General features: G+C 36.1%; 2 protein-coding genes across 4 annotated transcripts; both read left to right on the forward strand.

The window, feature by feature from the left end:
* Positions 1–4,874: 4,874 nt before the first annotated feature.
* LOC107784292 (uncharacterized protein YNL011C) lies at positions 4,875–17,544 on the forward strand. Of its 3 annotated transcripts, none has more exons than XM_016605401.2 (14): positions 4,875–5,259; positions 7,320–7,436; positions 7,829–7,961; positions 8,667–8,763; positions 9,754–9,797; positions 9,919–10,075; positions 11,481–11,552; positions 12,408–12,491; positions 13,375–13,476; positions 13,910–13,957; positions 14,139–14,264; positions 15,883–16,029; positions 16,569–16,661; positions 16,883–16,907. In XM_016605401.2, the coding sequence occupies exons 1-12, from the start codon at positions 5,043–5,045 to the stop codon at positions 16,006–16,008; spliced, it is 1,323 nt and encodes a 440-aa protein (XP_016460887.2). In that variant the 5' UTR covers positions 4,875–5,042; the 3' UTR covers positions 16,009–16,029; positions 16,569–16,661; positions 16,883–16,907. The 3 variants fall into 3 exon arrangements, with proteins under 3 accessions (XP_016460887.2, XP_016460886.2, XP_016460885.2); XM_016605399.2 differs by lacking the exon at positions 15,883–16,029 and adding an exon at positions 17,191–17,544 and having other exon boundaries at positions 4,879–5,259; positions 16,883–17,084; XM_016605400.2 differs by lacking the exon at positions 16,883–16,907 and having other exon boundaries at positions 15,883–16,053.
* Positions 17,545–19,259: 1,715 nt separating this feature from the next.
* LOC107784289 (senescence-specific cysteine protease SAG39-like) lies at positions 19,260–20,641 on the forward strand. Its single transcript, XM_016605395.2, has 2 exons — positions 19,260–19,778; positions 19,867–20,641. The coding sequence occupies exons 1-2, from the start codon at positions 19,346–19,348 to the stop codon at positions 20,454–20,456; spliced, it is 1,023 nt and encodes a 340-aa protein (XP_016460881.2). The 5' UTR covers positions 19,260–19,345; the 3' UTR covers positions 20,457–20,641.
* The last annotated feature ends 1,501 nt before the right edge of the window (positions 20,642–22,142 follow it).

A 22,142-nucleotide genomic window follows, 5' to 3' on the forward strand; every position in this document is an offset into this window, starting at 1 on the left:
TGATGAGTATAATAAGTTGGTTGCATATGTTAATGAATTGAAATTTAGTAATCCTGGAAGTGATGTAGTAGTTAACTTATCAAAGGATGCTCTTGCTGAAGGCAGGAGAAGGTTCCTAAGGATGTACATATATTTTCATGCAATGAAGATGGGGTTTAAGAGTGGATTGAGGCCCTTTATAGGGTTGGATGAAACTTTTTTGAAAGGGAAAGTTAAGGGTCAGCTCTTGGTGGCAGTTGGTCAAGACTCTGCAAACCACTTTTATCCATTAGCTTGGGCTATTATGATAAAGAAACAATAGTCACATGGAAGTGGTTTTCAACTCTTCTGCAAATGTCTTTGGATCTTAAGATAGTGAAGGAATCACTTTCATCTCAGATATGCAAAAGGTATAAACACTTTACTTCATTATTTTATTATTTTTCCAATCTGTATATATAGATTCTCATACTTCTTCTTTCCTTTATATGTTGGGGCTGATTGACTCACTCTCAGGAGTGCTTCCTGAGGCACATCACAGATTTTGTGTTAGACACATAGAAGCAAACTGGTGTAAGAAATGAGGATCTAGGGAATACAAAAAATATCTATGGTGGCCAGCTTGGAGTACCTATGAAGAGGATTTCCAAGATCAATTGAAGAGTATGAGCCAAGTGAATGATGATGGTAAATCCGCTGTTAAAGATTTATTAAAGTATCCACCTACCTGCTGGAGTAGGGCCTTCTTTGATACTATATGCAAGAACCAGTCAGTGGATAATAACTTGACCGAGTCCTTCAGTGCATGGATATTGCAAGCTAGACAGAAGCCAATTATAAAGATGTTAGAGGAGATCAGAATCAAAGTTATGAATATGTTGAATGATAATGAAGTTGAAGTGATGGGGTGGGGAAGGTGAGTACAGTCTTAAGACTCTAAATCTGTATAACCAATTCATGAGGATTGCACAAAAGTATCATGTGAATGGCAGTGCTGACCAAGGTTATGAGGTGACAGAAGGTAGTGATAGGCATATTGTCAATCTGGGAGCCAAAAAATACACTTGCAAGACATGAGACCTTTGTGGAATCCCATCTCCTCATGTAGTCTGTGCCCTGCTGTACAAGAAGCAAGATCCTTTGAGTGAGATTCACCGGTTTCTTTCAGAAGAGGCATATCTCCAGACTTATTCTCATAAGTTGCAACCTGTGAGAGGAGAAAAGTTCTGGAAGATAGAGCCCTCCCAGAATAAGGAACCACCTGAATTTGTAAGGCAAGTTGGCAGACCAAAAGTAAAAAGAACAAGAGAGGCAAATGAGTCAACCAACATGCAAGGGCAATGGTCTCAATCCAGAAAAGGAAGAGTCATGACATGTAATAACTGTGGAGAAGCTTTACATAATGCTAGGGGTTGTGCCAAGGTAATCTTATCTCTTGAACAATAAATTTGAACTTCTGATTTTTTCTACCTTGTTCTAACATATAATTGTGTTCTATTTGATAATAGCACTCTAAAGGAAAACAACCAATGGGTGGAAATTCAAGGAGAAAGCAGAAGAAAAAGCAAAGAACTTTGGTTGATGAACCTGATGCTGAACATCCTACATCACCAGCTATTGTAGATATCCCAACTGAAGATGACTTCTATTTATCAGCACCCCAGCCAAGTCAAAATAGTCAGTCCAGCAACTTTGTGTTTATGCCAACCCCTATTGTTCAACAACAGCTTCCAATGATCTAGATTTTAAGATCCCTAGCTTTGAACCTAAGCCTGATATAGTTGTAAGACCAAAGAGCATCTCAGAAGCAAGGACAAGACTCCAGTTGAGGCAACAAAGTGTACCAACTGCAACCAGGCAAATTGGATTTGTTGGTGATTCAAGTGGTGCAAGTCAGCCTTCAAAGCTTACTTTCTCAGCAAAAGGCCTAACATGGCTGAGAAAATCTGCCATCACTGAAAATCAGTTGAACAAACAAAAGTTGAACAAGTTGAAAGCAAGAAAGAGTAGTGGTAAGGAGCAAGGTAGTGGTAAGGAGCAAAAGTGATGGGACTTTGCTTCAAGTATTAAACATTTGTAAATTTTTGGATGTGTTGTAATTACTGCCATGTCAGTAAACTTTATATTTTGGTTGTGTTTGTTTAGTTGTGACAGTTGAATGCCATGATATAACTAGGTGTTAGACATCTTTTTGGGATTGTAATATGGTATCCAATTGTCTTATAAACTCACTTTATGAATGTTGATAGTTGGTGAATGTTATGAATGTTGACAGTTGGTGTTCAGATAATTATTGTCCATTTTGTTCCATTTTCAATTTTAGTTTTCTAGTTATCTAATTAGCAATTTTTACATCTAGATAATATGGTATCCAGTTTTCCAGTTTTCTAGTTGTCCATTGTGTAAGTGTTTCAGTTTCTGTACCAATAATATGGTATCCAGCAATTTTCAATTCTTACATCAAGTTATCTGCAACTTGGATTGCTGTTGTATTTTGTTTTCTTTTGTTTTTCAGTTTTACACTTGGGTGTAGTTATTCAACATGCCAAAATATAATCTTAAAGTTTATGTACACTAGATAATATACTATCATATCTTATAAAGAAAACAAACATGTTTAGGAATTGGAGTATACAATAAGGGAAAAAACTAACCAACAAATACTACTAGAACATCATAATCAAAGAACATACAAATACTAGTACAACATGGCTACACATATAAACTCAATATGAGCAACTTTGAATTTGCAAAATAGTCACTTCATCGTCGAGGCCGCAAAATAACCAATAAACAATCCCCAAAAAATCATAAGCAACATCCTTGTCTTTGCAAGTTTATCATCCAACTTGATGACTTTATCCACTTCATATTGGTGTATAGCCTTCATGGCAATTACTTCTTCATTCAATTTGTCCCTTTGCATCTTAATCTCCTCAATCGACTATGTTACATCTTTAATATTAGTTCAATCACTTCGCAGGACGATTTCATCTTCCTATTCCCAAAACCCACATGAATTAGGCTGTCAAACATAAATCAAAAAGAAGATTTATGTTTCAAAATTGAAGTAAAATTATTAAAAAAAAAGAAGAAGAAGAAGAAGAGAACTGAAAAATATGGTAACCTTAGGCCTCGGACATTTGTAGAATTTTCTTCCAGGGTTATATGGAGTAGACGAAGTGAAGTGTTTGGCTATAATGCCACAACGACACCTAATCTGTGATGAATAGATAGCTTGCGATATATAACAACCAAAGCTATGACGAGAATGAAATAAAGAGAAACTTTTGGGAAGATTTCAGTCGCACCCTAAGTTCTTAGCAATGGAGTTTATTTTGGGGGAGAAGAAGAAGATGCTAGGTATGAGTCAAATTGGTTGGACTGAAATTGAGTTTTCCGGGACTAAATAGTCGTTGGGTTTGAGGCTAATAAATTAGTGAAAGTCCCAATTGGCAGCTAAGTTGGCAGCTGACTTGGAAAAAAGAGATGGGTCAGCTTCCACTTGGACGACGCGTTAGAGTTAAGGTTAATTGCATAAACTTTATTAACGGTAGGGTGGGGATTGAACGTAAAGTGTAACAGAGGACGTTCATGAATTTTAAAAGTACTGGAGCAATAATGATCTTTTTCCCTAGGCAAAATGGCTTCCTGGTCACTTAAACTTATCGGATGTTTTTAAGCCGATACATAAACTTTCTATTTTCCCATTTGAACACTTGAACTCATTTTTTCTGTGACTAATAAACACATTTGATAAGAGATCATGTGTGCGTGCATTAAATATACACATACGTGTCAATCCAGTCAGCAAATGACCAATGGATGTCTTACATGTCAAGGGCGCGAAAACCCTAACCCCGGTCTCCTCTTTCATTCCATAGACCGACCCCCCCTCATTTTAACCTCTCTCTAACAAAACCCTCCCCTGTTCATTTAAGAATTTTGATGATCGGAGAAGGTGAAAAGAATCTGAAAAGTGAGGGGAACATATGTAAGGCCCTTCTCGCCATCGATGAACTCTCCATAAGTTCGGAAAATCTCGTCGAGAATGGCACTGATCTGCTCATCACTGAGTATGACCCTAGGGTTTACAGCAACCACCAAAGCTGCCATTTCCTCGCGGTTAAGACCCTCATCGCCATTTGCATCAAAATTCTAGAAGATTCTTTTCACCTTCCCCGATCGCTATATTCCAGAATCTTTCACATTCTTTTCACCTTCTCCAACATTCAAAAAGGACTTGTTTATGGTGGTGGATATGGCGTGAGGTTAGTCGTGTTGGATGAACTTTCAAAATCGATCATAATCACTTACCCCCTTCCAAAATCAATCATAATCACTTCTCTCATTTTTTTTGTTTTCGTTTATTATTTGTTAATCTTGTTCTGATCGAGCTTCATTTGGTCCAAGTGATATAAAACTTAGCTTCAACTCTATAATGACAAAATATACAACTTTCCACCATTTTCATGGTTTGAAAATATAAAAAAAGAAATTAAAAATGGAGCTTCAAATTTTACAAGAAGGAGGAATGAAGCTTCAAATTTTTAAAAATAGAGGAAAGGTGCATTTTAGAAGGAATGAATAAGAAGATAATTAAATACAACCCATGTTGTACTGTTGGGCGTTGGGAACTTTCACGCTCCTGTGCGTCGTGTTCCTCACGCGGCCTGCTGATTAGGACCAACTAACGCTATATGAGCATGGTCAATGATCAAATATATTTATTAGTTACGAAAAAAATGAGTTTGAGTGTTCAAATAAAAAAGTTAAAAGTTTATGTATAGACTTTTAAAATCCCGTAAAGTTTTAAGTGGCTAGAAAGCCTTTCCTCCTTTTCCGTGCAAGTAAAACAACTAGCCTCTATACAACTTACGTGGCAAAAGAGGAAAAAAGAAAACAAAAGAAGAAAAGAAAGAGAAAAACGAGAGGAGGCAGTAAAGAGAATTGTCTCATTTAAGGAGAGTCCGTCCATTTATGGCCGGTGATGTGCATGTGTGTGAATTGGAGATTGCATTAGCAAAAGCTAAGGAAACTTGGGTTGTTTCGTTTATGGTATTATGACAATTCCCACGAGTATGGCGGACAGTTATTTGGGACCCTTCAACCTCAAGCCCAAGCCCCCTTCTTTATTTAACTTCCCTTTCACATTTTCCCCATTTTCAACATCTCTATCTTTCTCCCTTATGGCTCGTCACTGTCTTTGCTCCTCCTCTAGCCCCACTAGTGTTTCCTCCACTGGGTCCCATCATCAACCTTCACTTCTTGTTTTCTCTGGTACGTTTATTATAATATCCCCCAACTTCCCTTTTTTCTTGTTCCATTTTTGTTGGAAAGATTGTCGATTTACGTGCTTAATTGACTAATGGGTATGTACATGTTGAATCTTGAAAGCACCCAGAAACCAAAAAGTTACTTGTTTCTTGTTACTGTTTTGGGTCCTTGAGCCCGGGGCACCTGGCATAGAGCAGAGTTGTTTAAGCGTTAGATTCAAAGTGAGAATCTTTTATGTTGTTTCTTGCGATTTCAATTTATTTCTCTCATACATTTGGTTACCAGTGCCAAATGTGGGTAGTAGGCAATGTTTATGATTGACATTTGTTTTGAATTTTATCTGGTTAATCTGCAATTCCAACTATAATAATTGGTTCATTCTCAGTTTAGCATTTATTTTCCGCATTATTTCGTTTACAGTTTATTTTTTATTTTGAAAATAATTTTATATTGGAATAGGCAGCATACAATAGAGCATCAATAAGGGTACTTTGGTGGGTGTTGGAGAAGAAACGAATTTATATTAAATATATAAATGCCATAAACGTTATGTATGAAGGATATGTCACTAGTGTGATAATAATTGTAGGAGACACAAAGGAGTCTCCCATAACCGTGGGTTTAAACTTGAGATCGACATTGACCCCGTACTTGTTCACCCTTATGGATGAGCTAACGAACACCGTACAAGATCACGTCCCATGGTATATGATATTGTTGACAATATTATGCTAATTGTCTAATTGATGAAACCAATGAGATTTTCAATGAAAAGTTTGAATTGTGGTGAAACACTCTAGAGAGTAAGGGTTTTAGGATAAGTAGAAGTATATATGCATTAGAAATTTCATCAGCATAAGAAGAGTGAAGTTGAGGTGAAATTATACGGGATTGCGGTGCCTAAACGCAAACAATTAAGCTATCTAAGCTCAATGTAGTAATGGTATAATAGATAAAGATTTTACACATAGTTCAAAATAGGATGGTTCAAATGAAGTGCTACAGAAGCGTTATGTGATAACACGATACATACCAAAGTGAAATGCGAGTTCTAAAAAACAGCTATAAGATCAGCAACATTATGTGAGAGTATATATTGGATCACTAAAGTCCAGCATATTTCACAAGATAAGTGTCATATAGATACGGATAGTAAAATGGATGTGTGATCTTACAATATTAGACAAGATAAAGAATGACCACATTCAACTGAAGGTGCATGTAGGATATATTAAGAATAAAATGAGAGAAGGTCGCTTGAGATATGGTTTGGTCATGTACTGTGTTGACCTCCAGATGCATCGACCTGTAGTTGTAAAACCATGGTGAGTGAAAGTGCTTACAATAAAGTATACCTAAAACACATGTAAGAAATTTTCTCAAAAGACTTACGAGCTCTTGGATTCCGTGCATGCCTAATGAAAAGTAGGGCAAAATGGAAAAAAAATATTTATGTAGGCGATAAAAATATTTTTGGAAACAACCTCTCTATCCTCACAAGGTGGGGGTAAGGTCTGGGTACACGCTACCCTCCCCAGACCACACAATGTGGGATAATACTGGGTATGTTGTTGTTGTTGATATGAATTAATTGGAAATTTGTTTTAGTCATGTAAGATGTTTTTTTTTAAAAGGTAACATATTTGTATTGACTATAAAAGTGGTTACACTAAATCAGTGTAACCATCCGATAATTACAAAGAGAGTACCAGAAGAGAGAACTAATTTTTGTAAGACTCATAATTGGTCTAAAACATCAAAAATACGTTTACTCTCTTCTAATTACTCATGTAAGATGTTTTCTATAGCTATGTATTCTAGGAGTCTTTTAATCCTATCATATATTTATATGCCAGTAGAAAACATAGAGAACTTCTAGTACTTTTTATTTTTATTTTATTTTGTCTAATATTGGTACTGAGATGAGCTTAAATGAAGCGACATGGATAATGAGGATTAATATAGACAACCCAAACTTGCTTGAGATCGAGTCTTAGTTGTTGTTGTATTATATATCAAGATTCTTGATGACTTTGCATTCTGAGAACTTGGTACTGCTACAGGTGGAACTGCATTTAATGGTGTGGTTGAAGAGCTGAAGAAACTAACTACTCGTGTAGCTCATGTGCTCCCTGTTTCTGATGATGGAGGCAGTACTGCTGAAATTGTTCGTGTTCTTGGTATGGTTAAAAGTTCCAATCCTTTCTATTCTTTATCCTTAACCTTTTAGGCCTCTCTATCTGTTTACTAAACTTGTGCGTCTGAAAATTAGTGTTAGCAGTATTTTTAAGACATGACATTCCCATTTGATAAATATTTCGGGCTATGATAGTTTACATTTCAAGAGGTATGATGACGTAATCTTCTACAGAAGAAGCAGCAACACTCTTTCCGACTATATCTAGTAATGTTTTAGGCCTTTCTAAGAAACAAAGAGAAAGTGAAGTTTCTTCAGAAAGACTACAGTTTATGTTAATGAGTTTGTTCCCATGTTAAGTTCTTGCATCATTCTTACGCATGTTTTTCTGGCAAAATGAATGAATGATAAACAAAGTTGACAGTCAATATTTAGGTGGTCCTGCTGTTGGAGATATACGATCAAGATGTTTGAGATTGTCAGACCAAAGTACCTCAGAGGCTCGTGCAGTCCGAATATTGCTTGGTCATCGTTTACCTCTTGATCCACAGAGAGCCAAATCAGAATGGTAGTTACTCTTGGATTCTTCTCCAAGAAATATTTGAAGCAAAAATGCTGCTGTCATTTTCATTGTGGAATTTCTGGCCCTTTTTATCCATGCTAAGTGGGTAAAATGTTATCGACACAGATTTAGATGGTTATATAGACTAACTGCTATGTGATGGTAATGGGTTCCTTGGGCTTATCTTGATTTTTCTTATATCGTGGCTAAACCCAGGTGGAACTATAACTACAAAATTCTTCAAAGAGGTGTGGCAAAGGACAGAGCTTTAGGAAAGAATAAAAATGTTGAATTAATCTCTGTGCAGATCTGGTTATCTGGGCTGTATCTGTTTACCCGAACACTAGCAATGGCTGTAAACTTGGAGGATGTAGAAGAAACCCATAAACTTGTCAGATAAGACTGCATAAAAGTAACCTAGAAGAAATAAAAAATTCATTATATTAAGAATTAATTCTCACATATTTGATTGGAAAAAGTACAAGCTTAAGAAACTACCTAGGTCTACTTGGAAAAGTAGCACTCACATAAAATTGAAGATATATACTAGAATAATGGCATCTTAAAGCAAAAAACAAAAGAAATAAGGAAAGAAAAGAAGGAAATAAACAGAAAAAAAGAAAAGTGATTTTTTTGGAGAACCTTTTCATCTTTTATCCGGTTCTACTGAATTCTGTATACCCATTTGTACTTGTTAATTGATCATGACAGGTACGATATTGTGGAGGGCAGCCATGATCTATGGCAAGGTGTCTCAAAACCATATAGGGAAACTATAAGAGCTTTCTTGGCTTACTTCCAGGATCAGGTTGGCCAATTAGGCACTACTATATTTCCAACTGCTTCAATGCTATCTTATCCTTTCCCTTTAAAAAAGCTAGAGATTATCTTTTTAAGATGCTGAATTGGCTTGAAAATTAACTTGCAGAATTTTGTTGAGGATATCGTCTTCTGTAGATGTTCCCGACTTTGCTCTCAACATTATTATGCTATTTAATTTGTCTTCTTTGTTGATGTGAAATCTTATTTCGGGATTATATACGTTTCTGTATACATGTGATATAATATTTTTTTATCTGTTTAGAGTGGAAGCAGTTACATCTAAGGGCACAAGTTGCCAAATTTGGGTAGAATAAGGAGTTCAAGCCTGTAATGGGATGGATGACTATATCTGACATTAGTGGCAGTTTTAAGCACTGAAATTTAACCCATTTCCCAAACTACCATGCTACAATTCCGTTATACAAAAGCAGTTCCGGTTCTTGTTTATTATTCTATTATCAAGAAAAGGTTCCCAATAGCTTCATTATGCCTAAATAACACCTAGTACTGTTCGTAATCTGAACTTCTTTGTTGTTAGTAGGTTAGATAGACCTTCAGTTTATTTTGCCCCCTTCCGATCAATGATTCATGATAGGGGACTGGGGTGACCCTAATTTAATCAAACTCTGGTTATGGCGTTCACCAACTGACCACTCGGCAATGACGGTTAATTTGCAGCTTGTGTGTATAAATATTCACCTCTTGAGCACTTGTACAGTATCAATCGAATCATTAATTTTCCATCAAATTCTATCGTTGTACCAACATTCCATGGTGTTGAAATCCTATAATATGGTTTAAACTTCAGAAGCTATTTACTGATTGTTGTCATACATAAAGATGGAACTTCCACTGGAAATATAAATACTTTATTCTTACCCCTTAATTGTCTCTTCTTTCTGTCTTCTTAAATGATTGATTATAGAAGTTGTTGGACTTGCTATTGAGAACCAGCTGTTGCTCTTTCTGTTTTCAGATTCTCCGGCGTTCAGATGAGTTATTCTGTTTCAGCAATGGAAGGTATCTTGCTAGTTGTCTGTTTATCTTACTATTTCCTTTAATCATTGTTCTGAGTGGTTTATTTTCATCGATACTTGTAGTAGTGACTGAAGTTGGTAACTAGACCTTATGACACTTGCAGTATAGGGAACTTTTTCTTTGCTGGAGCACGCTTATTCTTCCAGTCTTTAGATGCAGCAATCTTTTTGTTTTCACGGGTTTCAGAAATTCCAGCAGAAAGTTTGGTCCTTCCTGTGATATCTACAAATGAAAGGCTTACCCTGGGATGTGAGTTATTGGTATGATCTCTATGTTCTCTAAAACTAGTATCTAATCGCTCCTTCCTATGCCTTGACTCCTTAATTATTCTGTCTGCTACCTTCAATCCTTCATCACCAGAGCCTTTTGTTTTATTTATTTATTTATTTATTTATTTTTCAGGTTGTATTGTTGGACTTCCTTATTTATTATAGACTAAACATCTATAAAGAGGCACAAGGAATCCAGTTCCACTTAGCATCTAATGCAAATGAATATGAACGTGTGCCTTTGAATTTCATTAAGTCCATTACTTGCATCGATGTCTCTCCTGTGCTGGGAATATCTTGGTCAGTTTGTGAGGAGAGCATCATGCACTTCTTTAAACTATTATTCGTTTTTTTTCTTTCAAATGGATGTTTTATGGTGAAGGGAAAAATAATTTTTGATAGGTGTGGCTAAAGAGATGAAAATGAGTGTTTTGCAAGAAGAAAATCATAAATCCATAAAACTAGGGACTTATCGGGAAAGAAAAGGATAAAGAGATAGATGATATAGCCAGAAAGAGGAATTTTTGTTTGCCTTTTTCTTTTTCAAGTCTATTTTTCAACTGTGTTATGCCCGACTGATATTTTTTCAGGCAATTCATAATATCAGTTTTCTACTTCCAATTGGTCATATTTGCCTGAAAAATCATTTGGGTGTCTATTTCCTTTTTTTTTTTAAACTCTATTCTAGGGTGTGAAGTTAACAAGCAGCTGTAGTCCTTTATGGATATGAATAGTTTAGGGGTGGGGTGTGTGGGTTCATAGGAGGCTAGAAGGCTATTACAAGTACAAAGTTTCACATTGATCCCGTAAATCCAAGGTTTCAATGAAGATATAGGTCAATAGTACCCATTGCTGACTCATTCTTCAACAAATTGCCGCAGGAATAGGCAACAATATGAAAATCGGATCTAATCAGCTCAAGTGTATAGACAAAGTAAAAGATTAACAGGTCCATGTTTGTGCTTGCTAATATTAGGGAACTAAGGAACCTATGTCATCTTCTTTTGGATCTGCTTGATCAATTACATCGCTGCTTATAATCCACACATAAGGTAGTAATCATGAGAAGTATTCATAATTTGACTCAAAAGTCATTTTAAACAATGATGTCAAACAGCAGTTCTAAATACTACCCAAGAATAGCACCTTTTAATTTATCTCAGAAGTGATGAAGTTGAATTTCTTTAAGAATTGAGGATGAGATGATCCTTCTAACAAATAAGACTTTGAACAGAAAGTGACAAATTTAAAATCTGTTTCCTATGCTCACTGCTCGTTAAGCCACTAGTATGAATCTCCTTTGATCAGATGGGGGAGTTTCAAATAATGTAGTTAATGGCTGCTGTCTTGCAACTACAATTTAAAGTTTTCCTTGTTGCACGTAACTGATGTGTAGGATGGAACTGTTATACGCGGACAGAATGAAATATCTCACCCAACCCATGGATCCATGCAACCTATAGACAAGGTATAAACACAATTTTTAATCTTGATTTTTACTGTTCTTTGTTTCTTTTTAAAATTTTCTCAAAACAGATACTTCTTGCAAGGTTTATCATTGTATTTAATACATAAATTATAACCACGATAAATGCCATCTTCCTAAAAGGAGCTGCTATGGTCCCTGCTGAATTGGGATGTTTTTGTCAAACCTTGTTATCATAATTTATTCTCAAATCAGAAACACTTGATATATTTTGATAACCTATCTGGGACTTACTTTTTGATTCATTTGATAGGTGCAATGATAAGAACAATTCATTATCTGTTTGTATGTTGTAGATAATTTTACTGCTTAAAGTATGACATGGCCCTTTTTAAGGAGACTTGTTTACTGGGGTTTAGATACTCTTGAATGATGAACTCCATATCTGTGAGACTGCTAAATAACTTGTATTATACTTTCTTGATCCACTAAAGAAAGAGATTGAAATATGAGATGCTTAGTTTTGGATATGTTTCATAGATATTGGCACTTGGGAGTCTGTATAGAAGGGCCTTCGTGTAGTGATTTCAAAAGGATTTTGTGAATTTGTACTTTGGCCTGGAGCAATTAGTGAGTACCCTGCATATAGCTCCTAGGGACTAGTGGTTCATGTTGAGATATAGTCCAAAGACCTAACATTGTCATGGTCCTTACCTTTGCTAGATATTTCAGTTTTATACCTCTGTTGAATAGTTTAATATGTGCCACACAATATGGAAAGTGTTGGATATACAATAAATCTTGGCTACTTGTTATTTCATTTTTTGCTAAAGTTGTTGCAGTAGGTTGGTCTTGTCCTACTCAAACCAAGTTCACTTTTTGAACCTTGTTGGACAGGAGGCATCTTCAGCCCCAGCACTTCCTTCTAGAATCAAGCGGATATTCTACATGTCCAGTGAAGGAAGCAACTTATTGCATGAGGTAAATATGGTTATTGTTCTTGTCAATGAAAAGAAAGACGACACTTGAACTCTGTACCATAATCTGCTTTGTCGTTTTTTTTTTAAATTTTATAAAAGGATATATACTTTCTGATAGGTTCTTAAAGCTAAACCCTCGTTTTCAAACTGTTGTTGCCCGAGGAAGGAGAAAAAATATATTTTTCAATCATTTGTCTCCAATGGTTGTCCAATCTTAACTTTGGATGTTAGGAACATCATACTATATGCTCTTTGGATTGTGGAAGTTCAATTCCTCATTCACCTTGTTGAAAGCTTTATGTAACCAAAAAAAAGTGTTGCTTTTTCTTTATCTTGCTAAAAATTTGAAAAAAATTGGAACAAAAATCTTGGAAACTTGGAAATGAGATTTACTGCATTCCTAATGTCGTGTACGAGGAATTAATGAATTCTTTTATTATTTTAAAAGGTCAAATGATGAATACAATGAAATAACATAAATTTAAAAATTAATTTTTATTTTTTGATAAAGATGGTAGTTTTTGGTGGTAAATAAAAGGTCTCTGTCGGAGAACTAAAAAATAATTGTAAATTGGGAAATTGAAATAAAAACTTGGAAACTTGGAAGGAGACTTACTGACATTCCTAATATCACCATACAAGGAAATATTTTGTAGCATTTGAAAAGGTCAAATGACGAATACAAAGAAATGATTTTTTCCAAAATAATTGTAATTACAATTTTATCTAACATTGAATGTAATAACAAAGCATAAAAAAAGTCTGTCAACATTTTATGTTGGAGCTTTGTGCTTTTGTAACAGTATTGATTCATGGAAAGCTTGTTTATCTGTTGATGATCTACTGAGTGCTGATATTCATTGGTTCTTTTGCCCTTTGAACAGGTCTTCCCCAATGTAAATCCCACTGCCTTGGAACAGTTGAGAAGTGTCGACTGTATTATATTTGCCATGGGATCCCTCTTTACTTCCATCTGCCCCTCTTTGGTAGAGTACCATGCAACATAAGTTGTTCTTCCACACTACAGTTTGATATGTAGAGCACAGGCATGAAATGCATTGGATGGTGCACTGTTACAACCCAGGATTTGTTTGTTTTCCTTTTTTTGTTTTGTTTTTAGTTAGTCCCCCCCCTCCCCCCCCATATTCAAGGTGATTGTAACTATATTCGTACTGTTCATATATCATTCTTAAAGCATGTGCAAGAATCTGGTTTTATCGAGTCTAATTATGCTTGTACAACAAGAAATAAGTACGTCTAAGATAGACCTAATATTGGAAACTAATTTGTTTCTCAAGTGGAGTTCATCTTCTCAAGCATGACATTGTCATCACTACTATAATAAGCATTCTTCTTCTCCAAATTTTTAAAAAAAGAAGAAAGCAAACAATTTACTTAGTGATTTTGCTCCATTTGAAGGTTTTACTTGGAGTGGGAGAAACCATCTCTTCGCGGACTTGTCCCAAGGTAATTTAGGTGATGCAAATGATAACTGTATTGCTGCTTGCTGAGAGAAACTTTATTTTCTATGTCAATGATTTCCTCATTCGGTAGATGCTTTTCTCTTATCAATGTTATTAATCTATGGTTTTCCTTCCCCAACAATTCATCTTATTCTTGTTCTTTTGCTTCTGCCTCCTAATCCCAGGTACTTCTTTTGAATGGCACTCATGATCGAGAAACTAGTGGCTTTGATGCTTCTTGCTTTGTGACTGCCATTACTGATGCCTTAAATCGAACTTATGGAAATCCTCACAATTGTCTTAAAAATCCTGTAAGTAGCTTATTGTTCAAGTGAATGACTAACTGATATGGATTTTCATTTAATTGTGTTATTTCACTTAGCCCTTTTCTGTGGAACATGCATTTTTTAGTTGAATTCTTTTCACATCATCGCCAAGATGCAACTTTAGGAAAGTGATGTCAAATTTTGGTTTACTCAAAAGGTTCCTGAGTATGGTTGTAGGATCTTGCATGTGGCATTGTTTAATCCATGTCTTCCTTTCTTTTTCTTTCCCAATTCAGAGAGTGTGGTGGGGAGTGGGGACTCTCCAGATATCCCCTTAGTTGTTTCCATGACTCAGAAGATATTCTTTCTTGGAAACCAGTAAGGGGAATATTCTTAGTGTACCTTGTTCAGGTCGTTGATACCAGTGTTGTGAAGAGCGTGAAGCGAGGAAAAGCGACAAGCCCCTTTTCGCTTAAAGCGTGAAGCGAGAAGCGAAGCGCTCGTTTTTTTGAAGTGAAGCGGAATTTTAAAAAAACATATTAAAATAAATACTGAAACGAAAAAATGGCAATAAGTAAGAAAAAAATTGGACAGCATTTCGCTGCAATTTTAATGACTGAAACGAAAATAAGAAGAAAAGGAAGAGAATGAGAAAAAGAACTGAAGTGAAAAAATTTTTTGGCAGCATTTCGCTGCTATTTTAAGACTGGGCTTGAACTTGATGAACTTGAACTTGAAAAGTGCGAAAAATGGGAACCCTAGTCGCTGCTTTGCTCTGCTGCTCGATGATGTTTCGAAAAAAGACACAGTTTTTTTATTTTTAACGTTGCCAGTCACTTAAAATGCTGAAGCGCTCGCTACTGTCGTTTCTCGATTCAGTCGTGCTCCTCGCTTCAGTCGCGCTTCTCGCTTTTTAGCAGAAGCGCATGCTTCAACTCACCTGCTACACTTCACAACATAGAAGCGACCATGTGCCCACCTCGCTTCGCTTCGTGCTTTAAGTGCTGAAGCGAGCGCTTTTCACAACACTGGTTGATACTGATATTCTTCTTTTTAGGTTGCATCTAGTGGTGAGAGACTGAGAGCACAGTAGGGAGGGGTTTATTTTGAATAATCAGAGCCTTAATTTGTAAGGAAAACAAGAAAACTCCCATCTAGTGGTTCTTGGAAAAAAAAATTTAAGTCCAGAAGGCAAAGTATCATTAACCATTCGGTGAATGAATAATGAATTAGATAGTTGAATTTAGTAGTGCTGCTATTTATAAGAACTCTAAGAACGCTAATCTAAAGCACTCTAGGATCTCTTGTTTTTTTCGATTAAAAGAAAATAAGAAATTCCTAAAGCAACTCGGAATGAGTGACTTATGGATCAACAAAATAATAAACAACAACAATAAGAAGTTGCATTCCAATAGACCTCTTTTTACTTGGGAAACTAAGTAAATTTAATGTAGCGTAAGGTTCTTCATAGGCTGTCAACTGAATTCAGAATCTTTTTTTGAATTTTCATCAACCTGCTTCCAGTGAAAAAAAAGACTCACTTTTATTGGAAGTAGGCTTCGTTTTTCTGTCTGTTTCAAATTCTTAGAGAAAGTTCTTCTCAAATCTTCTAAAGTTTCTTAGCCACCAGCTTGACACTTGTTCAACTTTTCATTTGTATCAGACTGCAATTTTAATGCTACTAGGCATTAGCTGCCTTTTTCCTGGTCCTGCTTATGAGACATCGCAAACTTTGGAATTGACTGGAGCATATATCTTCAAACAAAATGATGGAGCTAATGAATCTTAAGATCTGAGAATATTTGCCTAGGTATATACAGTGTAGTTTTCCGAGGTACCCCCTAGTTCCTCCCCTGGGTATCTCCCACACTATTCCTGCTGCATCTCGTAAGTTAATTTTTGAGTCATTTGCTACTCCCTTTATCCCAATTGATTGTACCAGATGCCTTTACGGTTCCTAATATGAGAACTAAAAACATCAGTTGTTTAGCATTAATGGGTGGAACATCTGGGGCACAAGTTTTTCCTAAATTGTTAAGAATAGAAAGAGAGATATTAACTTGAGGAAAATGACCCAAGATACCTGGCATAGATATTTCGTTGTAAAGTGTCCTTGAGAGTATAAATTATTTCATGGCCAAACAATGAAAAAGTGGATATTCCATCTGTTGCAATTCCGTCAAAATCATTTGGTTCTCGCTGTAGATTTAATTTGTTTTTAGTTCATTTGTAAACTAGCTGAATGGCAACACATAACACTAGATATCATGTACTTGCACAAACAATACTCTGAATCTTTGTCATGAAAATCAAAATTCTATTTTTATATGGTTTAATTTTTCTTTTCAGCCAAACAAATATATCAACACCCTTCTGGTGCCAAAAAATGGCCAAATACATGTGGATATAGAACGCCTGGCTTCTCAGGGAATTTTCAATGTGGTATGTTCCTGTTTCATGTTTATTAGAAATGCTACTTGGTTAATCAATAATGTACTTGCATCAGTTTCTTTTGTTCATGCGCTTTCTCATTGTAATTTCAAAAATAAGTTCTCATTTGAAATCTGCAAACAGTCGGCATCATGGAATGTAGTTAGACCCACATAAGTGATTGGTTTGCTGGTGATCCTCTTCATTTTAGGTGACAAATTGAGTTCTTGTAGGTCACTGTGGATTCCATCCATGATCCAAAAGGGGGTGTGCTTTTCGATCCCAAATCATTGATTCAAGCGCTTTCTAATCTGTTGATGGACACGTGAGCCTGAATGCTATTGTGGCTCTTTAAACCTTAATTTATCAGAAACTGAGAAGCTGGTGGCACACTAGTGTTTTGAAGTTTCTCCATTTTTTGCGCAACTTGCAAGGGTATGATTCAGCTCTGCAAGAATAAATTCCCAATATGAAGCCTGGTAATCTTGTTTCATTCATCCATCTATTGATTTTCTGAATAATTTTAATGCTGATATGGCAGGATGTGAAGATAAACAGGCTCTTCCGAGACACTTGGTATAACAATTCAAGCAGTTCTGCGTTTATATCAACGCCCTGAAGTCTGTAGGAGGATGGTAAGGCTTGCATAGTTTCAGAAGCTGTAGAATGTGAAGTAGGAATTTCTTTGATTTTTTCCAGCTCTTAATGGGAATAGATAGCATAGCTCGCAATTGAGCTGAAACACATGTGATGTTCCAAATTTTATATGAATTTGGACTTGCACAGAATGGAATTGGTGCCAACCACAACTAGTTCGGGCTTGAGGCTAGCTGTTGTACATACTGAAATTCTGTGCATATCAAGGGCCTTGTTTAAAATGAAAATGTTCACTCTATATGAGTAGCGTATGATGTATGTCTTTATGTTCGAGTGCTCCTAGTTTCTTCCTCCCCCTTCTCCCTTTGGTACAATTTTGCGCATTTCCATATGGGACCAAGTGAATACTAAATGCATGAGTGATTAATTGACTCCCTACTGGAGAGCTCATATAAGTTGGGTAACTATTTGAGGTGTTACCAAGTTCTAGATGATAAATAATTTTGAAATTTGACTAACTAACCAGATACACAAATAGTTGTCCTCTGTTTTCCAGTGCTACAGATTCTAGGATATGGTACCAAGGTTGTGGATGCCATGTTTCTTTGATTCCAGAATCAACTGTCTCTTCGTCTTTCCTCCAGTTATCATCCCATCCGTAGTTCCTGGATAATATGCCTCTGATGTTTATTCATGTAAAAACTGCAATCTCAGGCTGTAATAGAAGCAACAGGGTCTTTGGTTTTGATAACGGTCTGGTGGAAAACGAATAAGCTAATTTATTGGAGTATTATCACTTTTAGCCCGCGTCAGAAACTATTTATATCTGGTAGCCAAAAAAGTGTATAAAATTTGTATAATTTTTGTATATAACATACAGAATGTATATATATATATATATACAAAAAATATACAAAATTTATACATTTTTCGGCTATTATTTTTACAGCGACTATACAGGTGTCATTTTTCCTAAGTTTGTTTTTACATAACAAAATCTTGAGTTCTTTGCTTCCTAAGACTTTGTGGTGAAAGTTGGGGATATACCAAGTACTACTATTAGGTTGTGTTGTTCGACATTTATATGTTTATGCTTCACTGACTATCAACATCTCAACAATTTGATATTTTTGCACTATTGCTCTTTCTGTATCTTTCATTCTCCAGATATAATGATAAAAAGTTCTGTAACAAAACTAGTTCCCATATTTCTTGAATTGTTTACTCAAGAAAATAACGTAATCTTATAAAACAAAGATGACATGCAATTGGAAATTAGTAAGATAAGGTCTAGCCCGGTTTGTGTTACCTTGGTCCTATGCCTTTGGAAATTATCCGCACAGCTATGAGATTATATGCCCTCGTGAGACTTTGCAGGCAGCTGTACCATGAATCCTCTACGTGAGGCTGCCATAGGCTTTGTGAGGCGCAGATGAGTGATTATATAGCCAAGGCATATGGGTAACAATACCGGTGCTATTGTCCCCCTTATTTGTACTATTCCTAATTGTTGTATTTTCTTTTCTTTTTATTAATAAAAAACTAGCCCTAGACGCTTGCCTAGAGGATTGCGGAAAAAAAAAAAAAAAGATGACATGCCATTCATCAAGATGTTTTCTTTCCTGTTGCGTAAGGGGCAAACTGCTGTTATAGCCTTTCTCTTTGTTTTTTTCTGTTTTTTTCCCCGTTTTTTGGGTTCCTTTTCCTATCACATTTAAGGTCAAAACAGAAGTGAATGTTATTTGCAGATAGGACAGCATAGTGATCAAATTTTCCATCGCTAAATCAGAAAACTTTGCCAATAAATGTTCCAAATTATGGAACGAAAAATTGTCAGATAGTTGCATATGAAAGGTTTATTGTAAGATATCTATTTGAGGACATCAAACAGCGTGTCTGATCCATCATTGTTATCGCAATCAGTCTGTCATACATAACCCGCCGGGCTAAGTCATTCAATTAAAAATGATAAAAATTTGAGTTACCTATATATATAACCATAATGTTAGTACTATAAATAGCGTAGTCACTCTAAGCATTTCATCCACAACATTCAAAAAGAGACATTAGATTCAACAGAAAAATTCAGCTACTGAAAGATGGCTTTGATATGCAATTGGAAGCTTGCTTTTGTAGCTCTACTAGTGTTAGGAATGTGGGCTTCTCAAACCACATCTCGTGACTTGAACGAAGCATCAATGGTCCAGAAACACGAGTACTGGATGGCTCGCTTTGGACGTGTGTACAGAGATGATGCAGAGAAGGCAAAGAGGTTAAAAATATTCAAGAACAACGTTGATTACATTGAGTCAGTCAACAAGGCAGGAATCAGGCCTTATAAGTTGGGCATCAACGAATTTGCAGATTTAACAAATGAGGAATTTAGAGCGACTCACAACGGATACAAAATGTCTTCTCATCAGAAGTCATCAAAAACCATATCATTCAGGTATGAAAATGTGACTGCTCCCGCCACCATAGATTGGAGAACGAAGGGCGCTGTTACTGGAGTTAAGGACCAAGGGCAGTGTGGTAAGTCAAGTAATTTGGTCATGTAAATAATAACATTTTCTTTAATGTATATGCTACAGAAGAAAATCTTATTAAGCTGATAATGTAGGATGTTGTTGGGCATTTTCTGCTGTTGCTGCTACTGAGGGGATCAACAAGATCAAAACAGGTAAGTTAATATCTTTATCTGAGCAAGAACTCGTGGATTGCGATACAAGTTCTGATATGGGATGTGAGGGAGGTCTTATGGATGATGCTTTTACGTTCATCATCAAGAACCATGGACTTACTACCGAATCAAATTATCCATACGAGGGGACCGATGGCACTTGCAAAACTAGAAAGGAATCCAACCATGTTGCCAAGATTACTGGCTATGAAGATGTTCCAGCCAACAGTGAATCTGCTCTGTTGAGTGCAGTTGCTAACCAACCTGTATCCGTTGCCATTGATGCTAGTGGATCAGATTTTCAGTTCTACTCTAGCGGTGTTTTTACTGGAGAATGTGGAACTGAGTTAGATCATGGTGTTACAGCAATCGGATATGGGAAAACTAGTGACGGGACAAAGTATTGGTTAGTGAAGAACTCGTGGGGGACTAGTTGGGGAGAGAACGGTTATATTAGAATGCAAAGAGATATTGATGCTGCAGAAGGAACTTGTGGAATTGCTATGCAAGCTTCTTATCCAACTGCTTAAATAGCTGAGAAGCTTTGGTGCATGGGAATTTGTTGTTATCACCTTGTTCATATTTTATGTGGTGTGTCTACTGTGTATATATGCTACAAACTCCTTGTATGTACATAAGTGTTAAACAAAACTTTCTATGTGAAAAGATTGGTAATGTGAGTGAATGATAAAAAAAATGCTTCCCTTATTAAAGACTTAGATTCCATAAACACGAGATTCCACTATTCAATCTTTGATTCTTAGGTTTCTCTGTCGTAGATTCCACAAGTTCTTTTAACCCGTTTCTATCAAAATAAGTAATTTTTGTATGAACCCAAAAACCAACTAGCAGTAAGTAATGTCGGAGAAACATTAGAGGAGAGAACAATTTGTTTTTGAGAAAACTCTAATTCCCAACTTGTTTGCCTCAAAATGACAAGCACAACGAGGTATATATAATTGTCAAGAGAGACTTCTACACTAACTTGTAGGCTCTAGTTAATTGAATTTTAGAAATGATCTAAATATCTATCATGATAATGCTTAAGTTAATCTAGAAGAATCAAAATCCTGCATTTGCAAGTACTCGTCATAGACAAACACAAAAGAGAAGGTCCAATCCAAATATTAAGCAACTAATTGGATAGCAGTGTCTAATTATTGTGATATAAAATAGCGCATGTATTAGTCACATGCCTAGCTATTAGTTCTGTTATGTGACAGCTGTTAGTGAGCTGTCCAGTAGTTAGTTGGTTAAGTTAAATTAGTTAGCTAGCTAGGTGTATAAATGTACCGACTCTATCTTCAATAGAACAATGAATTCATTTCCTCTTTCAGCCAACTCCCACTCTAAACTTCCGCCATTGTTGCACCTTCAGAATCTCTTTCATTTTAGCATGGTATCAGAGTGGGAGATACTGGAATCTCACACTGTGACACTCTCAAACTGATTGCTGGCCTAAATATATCAATTTCGTTAAATCAATTACTGCTATTGACACGATAATGGGAGAAAATATAATTGACCACACATATCCCCTGTTTATGGGTCCTTCCTTCGAGCCCTGTATCGATTCCGATAAAGCTCATTGGGTCAGAAAACTATAGTTTATGGAGCAGGTCAATGAGGATTGCAATTTTGGGGAAGGGGAAGCTAGGGTTTGTGACCGGCACATGCAAAAAGGAATCCTACAAGACAACTGATTTACAGGAACAATATGAGACCTGATTGTTATTATTTTGTCATGGATCATGAACAATGTATGTGAGTGTAATACCCCAGACTTTAGACATAGTCCCATATCGGCAAAACATAAGATGGATGCCGGGTATATAAGTTAACAAACCTTAGACCCTAGTGACACATTTTAAACCTGCGAGGGCCTAGGACCTGTGCGGACAATATCACTAGTGGCCTAGGCCGTTACAGATTGTATCAGAGCCACTCTTATGTCAATCGATAGTTGGTCAGATTTTGTCCCAAAGAACAAGCAGGGTACAAGGAACTCTGACAACTGGAGAAATTCTGGTAATGGGTATTCAAATCATGGTGGAGGAGGGCCAGATAACTAGAAGAAAGAATCTTTAGAAGTTGTGAACCAAGCAGATGTTGGATCATGCTCTCAAGTAGCTGGACATGAATAGACAACAACTAAGAATAAGGGATACTACTTCACTGATGCACAGTATAATCAAATTCTGAATTTACAAAACAAA

The sequence above is a fragment of the Nicotiana tabacum genome, chromosome 3 (genome assembly GCF_000715075.1).
Source record: "Nicotiana tabacum cultivar K326 chromosome 3, ASM71507v2, whole genome shotgun sequence".
NCBI lineage: Eukaryota > Viridiplantae > Streptophyta > Magnoliopsida > Solanales > Solanaceae > Nicotiana > Nicotiana tabacum.

Coding starts and splice junctions, on each gene's coding strand:
- LOC107784292 (XM_016605399.2), top strand. CDS start 5,043: ATGACAATTCCCACGAGTATGGCGGACAGTTATTTGGGACCCTTCAAC. Junction 9,798..9,918: donor TTCTGTTTCAGCAATGGAAG/GTATCTTGCTAG, acceptor TGACACTTGCAG/TATAGGGAACTTTTTCTTTG. Junction 16,662..16,882: donor CTCAGGGAATTTTCAATGTG/GTATGTTCCTGT, acceptor GAGTTCTTGTAG/GTCACTGTGGATTCCATCCA.
- LOC107784289 (XM_016605395.2), top strand. CDS start 19,346: ATGGCTTTGATATGCAATTGGAAGCTTGCTTTTGTAGCTCTACTAGTG. Junction 19,779..19,866: donor TAAGGACCAAGGGCAGTGTG/GTAAGTCAAGTA, acceptor CTGATAATGTAG/GATGTTGTTGGGCATTTTCT.